The following is a 10,261-nucleotide window of genomic DNA, read 5'->3' as shown; positions in this document are numbered from 1 at the left end:
ACATTCACACAACGACTCCAGCCCATCGCCCTACATCCAGCGCCTTAGAGTTGCAGCTTTGTTCCTCTTCCCTTGTGGACTTACTAGTGCAACTCTGGGAGGTGATCAGGCTCCCCTTCTGCCTCTTAGGGGCAGGTCCCCCAAAACGAACCCGGGTTCTTACCAGTCAGATGGGCGGCGCTCCTTAAGCTGGTTCCTGGGCCTCGCGTTCCGTTAGCGCACACAGGGCCCTCGCCCCGGCTCGCCGGGATAGGCTAGTCCCCTACGGATCAAGAGGTCCGCTGGCGCCAGGTGAGGTCGCTTCTCCTGGTGCTCCGAGGCTCGTACCCTGGTGGCAAGGGAGGTGGCAATGCACCGTCTCCGAATCCCGGACGAGCCCACAGGTAATGTTGCAGGATTCTCGCTCAGAGAGTCGTGACACCGAGACTTTTCTTTCTAGGAAGCAACTTTATTTATGCCGGCACCGCTCAGTTGGGTTCGTACCCAAAAGAACTGAGCGGCCCACATCATATGCCATAGGCTTTTTTATGCATTTTCTATTCCTTTGTCTCCCATATATGGTAATACACATAAACATGCAGTCTGATTAAGTTGTTTCAGTTTACAGGAACATGGGGGATGTAGGCAGCTGGACTCATATCTAGGTGACCTTGAAGTCTTCTCTTCTCTCTTCTTCAATTTTTTTCTTTCTCCTTAGGGAGGGGTTCCTACCACAAAAGGAGGAAGGCGTGGGAAGATTATGAGGAAAAAAAGGAAGGTTCTGACTGGAGGTTATTGACTTGGGGATGAAAAAGAGAAATTGGCAGTCAAGTCTTCAAGTTGCGGGGTCAGAGCTCTATTATCATATGTGATTTGGCCTTGTGACACCGAAATCTGACTCCATTTTTGAAAAAGCCTCCGTCTTGAGAGTGAACTAGGCCCGAACCCAGTCCCAGGAAAACCCGCAGGAAGTAAGTAGGCAGCCTGCCCTTAGTTACTTCCCTAGCAACAGCCACAGCCAATCAGTTTAAAAGAGGCGCCTATGTCCCAAGACGTTCCGATTGGCAGTTTGCGTCAGGCCAGATGGGCCGAGCTAATCGGGTACTGACAAGACAGTCTGTGCTAAAAACCAACCTATCAGGAGACTGCCAACCTGGAACGCCCCAAATTCCACTGTAATCACAATAAAAAGCCCTGCGATCACGAGTTCGGGGCTCCATACCATCACCCCTGCTTGGGTTGCATTCGAGTCCCTGCTCGAGCTTGAATAAAGACCCTCATGTGCTTGCATCACAATCGGCTCTTCGGTGGTCTTTGGGTTCTAGCGATCTGGGCATAACAGCCTTTGTCTCCAGATACTCTTCTCTTGGTGTCTCTACATCAGTCTTCCTCTCCAGATTGCTCCCTGAACACGAGTAGATTGACCTGCTGAAAGTCCCAGGGCATTGCCCTGACATTCATTGAGTTCATGCTGGAAGTTCCCTTGCAGGTAGAGTTGTGCTAATCAGGTATATTCAGATCAGCAAGTGTGAGTGGGCACGTTTGCTCTTGACGTCAGCCGAGGCATTTCTGTTTTTATAAACCAACATAAACCCAATTGGAAGTAAACCGTAATCTGTGGTTATTTACATTTTCCATTTTCCTATTTACTTTTTTTTTTAATGTTTACTTTTGAGAGCGAGCAGCGGCGAGCAAGCGGGGGAAAGGGCAGAGAGAAAGAGGGAGACACAATCTGAAGCAGGCTCCAACCTATCAGCACAGAGATGTGGGGGGCTTGAACCCAAAAACCGTGAGATCGTGACCTGAGCCAGTCAGTACTTAACCGAGCCACCCAAGCGCCCTTCTGTTTGCTTTTTTAAAGCTTTCAAGTTATTCAGAATTAGCATTTTGTAGGGCGCCTGGCTGGCTCAGTCGGTTGGACATCTGACTTCAGCTCAGGTTATGATCCCCCAGTTTGTAGGTTCTAGCCGCGCGGTGGGCTCTCTCAGCTGTGCTGACAGCTTAGAGTCTGGAGCGGGCTTTGGATTCTGTGTCTCCCTCTCTCTCTGCTCCTCCCCCATTCATGCTCTGCTCTCTCTCTCTCAAAAATAAGCAAACATTTTAAAAAAGATTTTTAATAATAATTAATATTTCTTGTTAGAGTTGTAGAGTGCTTTCTTATTTCCTGTTGGTTTGTGTCCCCTCCTTAGCATTTCCGGGCCATGTTGGAGTTGTGTTCTTGTGAGTTTTGTGCCAAGAACTTTGAACTTTCCAAGTCATCTTCTTGGCCTCCGTGAAGGCAGGATCAGGTCCTACTCCCTGTACAGGCCTAGAGAGCATCAAAGGTCTCTTCTTAGGCTTCCTTGCCTCTTGCTTCCTTTACCTGCTCTCATATTGAGATATAATTTACATACAATAAAGTTCACCCTTTGAGAGTGTACAGTTCAGTAGTTTTTACTATAATTCACAAGGTCGTGTAGCCATCACTACAGTCTAATTTCAGAACATCTTCATCACCTCCCTGGAAAAAACTTTATTTTTATTAGCCAGCACCCCCTAATTGCCTCAATTCCCTATCTCCTGGAAACCTCGAATCTACTGTTTCAGTATATTCATCTATTTTGGACATTTCATGTAAATGGAATCTTACAGGAGGCAGCCTTTGGTGTCTGGCTGCTTCCCCTCAGCATAATGTTACGGTTTAGCCATGCTGTAGCACATGTCACTATTCATTCCTTTCTATGGCCAAATAATAATTCCAATCTGTGGATAGACCATATTTTGTTTCTCCATCCTTCCTTTGATGGACATTTGAGTTTCTCTTTTTTGGCTGTTATGAATGATGATGCTGGGAAAATTCCTGTACAGGTTTTTGTACTGACATATATTTTCATTTCTCTTGGATGTATACCTAGGAGAATTCCTGGGTTATAGTGTAATTCTGTGTTTGACTTTTTGAGCACCTGCCAGACTGTTTCGCAGAATGGTACAGTAACCTATGTTCCCACCAACAGCAATTTTTCCACATCCTTGCCAATAGTTGTTACCACCCATCTTTGATAATAGCTATCCTAGTATGAAGTAGTATCTCACAATATGATTTTTAAGTTTCTGTTTATTTAAGTGATCTCTACACCCAACATGGGGCTCAGACTCACGACCCCAAGATCAAGAGTCACATGTTCTTCCGACTGAGTCAGCCAGGCGCCCCTCAGAGTGGTTTTGATTTACATTTCCCTGGTGGCAAGTAGCGTTGCCCATCTTTTCATGTGCTTTTTGGCCATCTCTTTGGCTGTACTTTTGACTTACAGAGTGTCCTGCAGCTCACTTGGACCCTCAATTGGATTCTCTTCCTGCTGGGAATCCCCTGATGAAGATCGAAGTCGTTGAAGTCCTCACACTGAACCAAGAGATAGCTCGTCCCCGAAATGCCCAGATCCGGGCTCTCTATGCTGAAGATGAGGGTCTGAGCCCAGAAGTAGTAGGGGAGCCCACTCAACAGCTAGGCAAGCACGCAGCTGACCCTGAGGCTGCACGCCAGAGGTTCCGGGGGTTCTGCTTTGAGGAGGTGGCAGGGCCCCGTGAGGCCCTGGCCCGGCTGCGGGAGCTGTGCCGCCAGTGGCTGCGGCCCGAGGCGCACTCCAAGGAGCAGATGCTGGAGCTGCTGGTGCTGGAGCAGTTCCTGGGGGCGCTGCCCAGGAAACTCCGGATGTGGGTGGAGTCACAGCACCCAGAGGACTGTCAGGAGGCAGTGGCCCTGGTGGAGGATGTCACCTGGATATCTGAGGAGGAAGGTAAGTGCATTGGAGGGGCGGAGAGGGACACTCCCGTGGGGGCATCTTGGAGGATGGGGGAGGAAGAACTCAGGCTGCCTCGGAAGGGCCAGGGAGGGCCCCTGCCCTCTTCATCTAGCAAAGGGCATCTCTTTCTCCACATGTTCCTGAGTCAGAGCTTCAGTGGTTCCTTGCTGAAGTACCTGCCGTTGCCTGTAGGTCGAGGGATCTGAAAATGGCCTATCCCTGGGCCCATCTATGGAAATGGAATGTCTCAGGCTGCACCTCACAGCTGCTGAAACCACTGGGCCGGGCCTGGGACTGCTCTCTTTAACCAGCCCTCCACAGGCTTGTGATAGGAGCTAAGGCATAAAACCGCTCACTTTCATCGTTTTGGAATCCTGCTGTGCTAGAAGCCAAGAGAAAATGAGGATTTACTCACAGAGGCACATTCCCAGAATGCCTTTTTTTCAGATTTATTTTTAACATTTATTTATGAGAAAGAGGAGGCACACACAGAGAGAGGGAGACAGAATCTGAAGCAGGCTCCAGGCTTTGAGCCGTCAGCACAGAGCCTGATGCAGGGCTTGAGCCCACGAACAGTGAGATCATGACCTGAGCCCAAGTTGGACACTTAACTGACTGAGCCACGCGGGCGCCCCAAAACTTAATTTTTTAAAGTAATCTCTACACATAATGTGGGGCTCAAATTTACAGCCCCAAGATCAAGAGTCTCATGCTTTACCAGCTGAGCCAACCAGGTGCTCCTCCCAGAGGGTTGTGAATAAAATGGTGACCAAGAAAGGAATCATAGACTCATGAGCTCAACAAGCCTTAGATCCAACAGGAATGATGGGAACTTGATAAGTGAATATTCGTTTGACAGTGATGGGGTTGAGAAGAACCCAAGGGTGCTGGTGGGGCTTCTGCAGGCAAATTGCTTGTAGCCAACACCTGGTGTGGAGTGGCACTCAGAAGGGGGCAGGAAGGATGAGCATCACCTATGAAGGCCCAAAGTGGGAGCAATGACAGTATATTCAGAAATCTGAGAGAAACTGGGTGGGCCTATGGTAGAAGGGAGCAGGGGACAGGGCCAGCAGGGCCCTTGAAGGAGTTTTTATGTTGTCCTAAAGCAATGGTAAGTGTTACTCTAAAGCGGTGGGAACCAGTCCCTGAGCCCTAGGGGCATGTGGCATCGTCTGATTGAGTAAAGATTTTCCAGGTTGAGGGCACCCCGGTGGCTCAGTGGGTCGGAGTTTCCGACTTGATCTCAGCTCAGGATATGATCTCGTGGTTTGTGAGTTCAAGCCCTGCATCAGGCTCTGCATCATCAGCACAGAGCCTGCTTGGGATTCTGTCTCTCCTTCTCTCTGCCCCTCACCTGCTTGTGCTCTTGTGCTGTCTTTCTCTTTCAAAATAAACCTTAAAAAGATTTACCAGCTTGCAGTTTGCTATGGATGGTGGACAGAGAACAAGGGCAAAATGAGAAGCAGACTGGCCACCCAGAGCTGTTACCATGCCCACTGAGAGGTGTGGTGGCTAGGGCAGGAGTGACAGTGGTGGGGGGCCGGGATAGGAGTGCAGGAGTAGGGTGCGTCTGGGGGTGAGAGTCCATGAAGCTTGATTTCTGTCAGGCTGAGTTCCATGGAGCACTTGCTCACTCAAATATGTAACCTCACACAGCAAAACTGACTTTGTGGATGCAATTAATTAAATTGAGGATTTTGAGATGGGGAGGTTATACTGAGTTATTTGGATGGATCCAGTGTAATCACAAGGTCCCTACAGGAGGCAGGCATGCAAGTTAGGGGCAGAGAAGACCTGAGGAAGGGCTGGGAGCTAGGTATTTTAGGTGGCCTTCAGAAACTGGAAAAGGTGAGGAACACATTTCCTCTAGAGCCTCAGAAGGAAAGTAGCCCTGCCATCAACTTGATTATAGCGCGGTGAGGTTGGTGGCAGACCTCTGGTCTCCATAATCATAGGAAAGCAACTTTGCTTTTAGGCACCATTGTAGTGATTTGTTACAGCAGCAATAGGAAACTGATAGAGGTACCAAGGAGACAGTTGGGGGACTCATGACATGAAAGCCAGTCTTACATTTCACACCTTGGGGTTGAATGAAATCAATTCATATTACAGTGAATGGGGGAAGAGGCCTTCCAGAGAACACTGAGAATCCTATACTGGTAATCAGCAAGTTAGTTGCGACTCTGGTGAATGCCAAGGAGGAGAATTTACTGAAAAAGTCCCAGGGCAATCTAGCTTCAGGCACAGCTGGACCCAGGGGCTCCTGTAGTGTCCTCAGGAATCATCTTCTCTCCTCTGTCATACTTCTGCTGGCCTCTGTTTAGCTTCATCCACAGGCAGGCTGTCTCCATACAGAACCTCCCCGCACAGAATCTCTCTTTCCTGAATGTTTCAACAAAAGCCTCTTTGGCTCTGCTTATCTAGCTGTGGGCCCCGTATTAATCCTGGATCCAATCCTTGTGGCCAGGAGGAAGCGGCAGCCTGGGTCACATTGTGTGTCCCCCTTGATAGCAGGGGTGGGATCATCCTCTTTATGGAAGCCTCTGGACCAGGGACAGATGAGGAGAGTCAGGCATGAAGGAGCTGTGGTTGAGAGGGGCTGGAAGGCCAGGCAGAGCTGTTTTCTAAGATGGAGGAAACTTGATAAAATTCTCATCTGGATGGATGTGTGTTATGAGAGTGGGTCTAGTCCCAGAGGCGAGAAAGGGGTGTTTGCTTCTGAAGAGCGTTGTGAGGCCAGTTGCTGAGGCGAATGGAGAGATGAGGCAGCTGCCTCGGAGGAGGAACTGGGTCCAAGACAGTTCTTATGGAGGGAGTGGGGCCAGGGGTGTCAGCAGCCAAGACACTGGTGCCCTAGTCAGCCCTATGGGGTGACACATCCTGAGCTATCCAGGCGGGATTTGGGCACAGGCTGTGAAGAGAAACCAGAGTGGGACCTGAGCTGGTGGTAAGAAAGGGTGGGCACAGATGCCCTCACAGCAGTAACAGCAGGTACGATATGAGTGTGTGCTGGCCCCAGGGGTCCCAGAGAGAGACATGGCTGTCACTGCCCCATCCTGGAAGTAGCACCACCGCACTCAGCTGATCCCCTGTGCTGTGTTTCCTCCCAGCATTACCCGCCCAGGACCCCACCTGCTCTCTTGAGACCACAGCTCCTCAGGAAGAGAATATGACTACCTGGCTGGCGAAAGCGCCACCTGAGGTGAGTGGGGGGTGTCACCTTTCTCTTCTCTAGTCACAGTGTCCCCTCTGAGGGGACCTCCCCCCAACCCCACCCTCCCATGGGGCAGACTTTTCAGTTTCTGAACGTGAAGGGCTGGGTTGCCTTGCTGCTGCTGTGGAGACCAGGAAAGGGCACAGTGACTGGGAGGCAAGAAATTTGGAGGAAGGAGGGAAGGGCCAAGTGTTTATAGATGCTTGGGAGCCCCAGGCAGAGACACGCACACCACATCTGGATCTGGGTTAGAACAAGAGAACCCTTGTCCTTCAGAAATGCATACTTGGGTGTTTATGATGGAAAAACTGGAATTTGCTTCAAAATATCCCAGAGTGGGGGCCAGATGAAAGCAATGGGCGTGTCTTCCCAACTATTGAGGCTCAGACAGTATGATTGAGTGATGGTGTGTGTGGCATTGGTCAGGACTCTTTCTGCTGCAGTGGCTCACAACTGGTTTAAGCACAGGGTGACCTGATTGCCTCTCACATAATGAGTGGTCTGTGGTGGGTTTCAGGCCAGATTGTATTCAGGGGCTTCCAAGTGATGAGAGGAATGTCTCTCCAGTCCTGGTCTTATGGCTCTGCTTTCTCCCATCCCTTCTCAAGCAGGCTCTGCCCCTCGTAGGCACAAGGGCCCCCAGATCCAGGCAGAGTGCCATGGGGAGGCCTCTTCCTGCTGGAGCTCTGGCCAGCTCCCCAGAAAGGACTGATATTGTCTTCTGGCCACACCACCCCCGCCAGCTACCATCCACAAAGGCAGGGCTGGTTCCTCCATGGGCGGAAGGGCTGTTCCCAGAAGAAGGGGGTGTGCCTAGCAGGCGGGGCTTGTCTGAGGGGCAGTCGTCTGTGGGAAGTTGATGGAAAGGATGAGCTGCACACAGGCCCAGACAGAGGGGAGGCAGTTTGCTTATGGCGTTTGTAGCTCTTAGTGAAGCAGAGACTCTGCCTCCGGTCTGGGCCCCCCTGACTCTGGTGTTGTGACAAAGGACCCAATGGGCCTTTTATGGCTCAAGCCAGTGTTTCTGAGCAAACTCCAAAGCAGGGGTGCCCTCAGCACAACAGACTGTTGGGAGGCCCCAGTCATCTGTACCTGTCGATGACCCTCCTGCTGAGCAGACACAGAGTGTGATATTGCAGGAACCAGTGACCTTCCTGGATGTGGCTGTGGACTTCAGCAAGGAAGAGTGGGGGCTGCTGGACCCAACGCAGAGGACCGAGTACCATGACGTGATGTTAGAAACCTTTGGACACCTGGTGTCTGTAGGTAAGGCTGTGCCTGTGCTGGGGACTGGGAGCCCTGGGAGCCCGGAGTCAGGGCCTGCACCTTCTCTGGGCCCAGTGTGAGCACTGGGCATGCCATCAAGAGTTCCTTGCATTGTCCGTGCCTTTAGCGGGTCCTGTGGAGCTGGAAGGGTGGGCACTGTGCGGACAGCAGCAGCTCAGGCCCAGGGAAGGACTGACTTGCTGCTTACTCTGAAGGCATATGAGGAGTCAGAGAGCTGGGAGAGCGTTCCCTGTTCTTGCCCCACCCCTGACCACCAAGCTCTGTGTTCCTCTCCTTCTGCTTCACTGCTTTCTGTAGTATCCCCAGGTTGCATGATTGTACTTGGAAAACAAAAACAAAAAAACAGCTTCTAAATACTTGATGATGTAATACTGATAGTCCATTTTAGCACTTTCTCTCTACAGTATCCACACCTTTTGGGTTCTTTCAGGGTGGGAGACTACACTGGAAAGTAAAGAGTTAACTCCAAAATCTGACATTCCTGAGGAAGAGCCAGCCCCTGACCTGAAAGTGGAAGAATTCTCAAGGGATGACACCTGGTCCTCTACCTCCGGAGACATCTTGGAGGATGGGACCCAGGAAGTCTTGGACACAGCACTGAAGCAAGTGGGGCTAACTCAGGAAGAAACCCTCTCTCGGAAAAGCCCCCAATCCCAGGCAAACACTGGCCTTGTCACAAGCCATATTTCACTCCAGAAAACTCTGCCCAGGAAACGCTTGCGCAAGCGTGGCCCACGGGTTAAGAAGGTGACACGTGGGCCATGTGTAAAAATTCATCAGAAGGGCCACAACGGGGAAAAAGCCAGAGAACACAGTGGTTGTGGGAGAACCTTCAGCCGGAGCACTCAGCAGATTACATTCACAAGAATTCACAAGGGGAGCCAAGTTTGCCGATGCAGTGAATGTGGCAAAACGTTCCGGAACCCAAGATACTTCTCTGTACATAAAAAAATCCACACAGGAGAGAAACCCTACGTATGTCAGGACTGCGGAAAGGCATTCGTTCAGAGCTCTTCCCTCACACAGCATCAGAGAGTCCACACTGGAGAGAGGCCTTTTGAGTGTCACGAGTGCGGGCGGACCTTCAATGACCGCTCGGCCATCTCCCAGCACTTGCGCACTCACACCGGAGCCAAGCCCTACCAGTGTCAGGACTGTGGGAAGGCCTTCCGCCAGAGCTCCCATCTCATCCGGCACCAGAGAACGCACACTGGGGAGCGCCCCTACATGTGCAGCAAGTGCGGAAAGGCCTTCACCCAGAGTTCGCACCTCATTGGGCATCAGAAGACACACAGTGGGGTGAAATGCAGGAAGAAACAGCCTACCTCATAACCCTCAAGCGGAGCTGGCCGAAGAGCCTGACCCTGCAATGTAACAAGAATGGGCCTGGTTGGCGTTCAGAACGGAACGTGAAAAGCAGCACTGAGTGATGACATTCTCAAAACCAAAGGACAACCGGGGAGACCACCCTGCACACAAGTAAATGAGAAAACTGGTGAGGAGTTGTTGCTAATGGATAGAAGTTGGAGAAACATTTTTCACTCACTTGATTTGCTGTTAAAATATTTGTTTGCTCATTTGGTCATTAAAAGTGATACTAGGGAAACCTGGAGATGCTTATAATGTAAGCTTAAAAAGCCAGGTACCAAAGTCTGTGCACTGATAGATTTGTGGTAAAGTATTTATGCATATGGACAAAGACTAAAAGAGAACAAAGATAAATAAACTATATATTTCTGTGATAGAATCTGTTTTTTTTCCACCTATTAGATATCTTTCGTTAATAATTTGATATTCAAAATAAGCAATAGGGGTGCCTGGGTGGTTTAGTTGGTTAAGCGTCCGACTTTCGCTTAGGTCATGATCTCACGGTTCGTGGGTTCGAGCCCCGCGTCGGGCTCTGTGCTGACTGCCAGCTCAGAGCCTGGAGCCTGTTTCAGTCTGTGACTCCCTCTCTCTCTGACCCTCCCTTGCTCACGCCGTCTCTCTCTCTGTCTCCTAG

General features: G+C 50.5%; 1 protein-coding gene across 1 annotated transcript; it reads left to right on the top strand.

Annotated features, from left to right (window-relative positions):
- The first annotated feature begins 650 nt into the window (after positions 1 to 650).
- LOC120227063 (neurotrophin receptor-interacting factor homolog) lies at positions 651 to 10,001 on the top strand. Its single transcript, XM_039225212.1, has 5 exons — positions 651 to 950; positions 3,270 to 3,752; positions 6,869 to 6,960; positions 8,112 to 8,238; positions 8,690 to 10,001. The coding sequence occupies exons 2-5, from the start codon at positions 3,329 to 3,331 to the stop codon at positions 9,589 to 9,591; spliced, it is 1,545 nt and encodes a 514-aa protein (XP_039081143.1). The 5' UTR covers positions 651 to 950; positions 3,270 to 3,328; the 3' UTR covers positions 9,592 to 10,001.
- Positions 10,002 to 10,261: the final 260 nt, after the last annotated feature.

The sequence above is a fragment of the Hyaena hyaena genome, unplaced genomic scaffold (assembly GCF_003009895.1).
Source record: "Hyaena hyaena isolate Hyena2069 unplaced genomic scaffold, ASM300989v1 scaffold_1977, whole genome shotgun sequence".
In the NCBI taxonomy this organism is placed as follows: Eukaryota; Metazoa; Chordata; class Mammalia; order Carnivora; family Hyaenidae; genus Hyaena; species Hyaena hyaena.
Note: the sequence above shows the minus strand (reverse complement) of the source record. Positions and strands in the feature narration are given on the sequence as shown.

Excerpts from the sequence above, each read along its gene's own strand:
- LOC120227063 (XM_039225212.1), top strand. The coding sequence starts at position 3,329 with ATGAAGATCGAAGTCGTTGAAGTCCTCACACTGAACCAAGAGATAGCT. Across the intron at positions 3,753-6,868 it reads CTGGATATCTGAGGAGGAAG|CATTACCCGCCCAGGACCCC; the intron begins GTAAGTGCATTG and ends GTTTCCTCCCAG. Across the intron at positions 8,239-8,689 it reads TGGACACCTGGTGTCTGTAG|GGTGGGAGACTACACTGGAA; the intron begins GTAAGGCTGTGC and ends GGGTTCTTTCAG.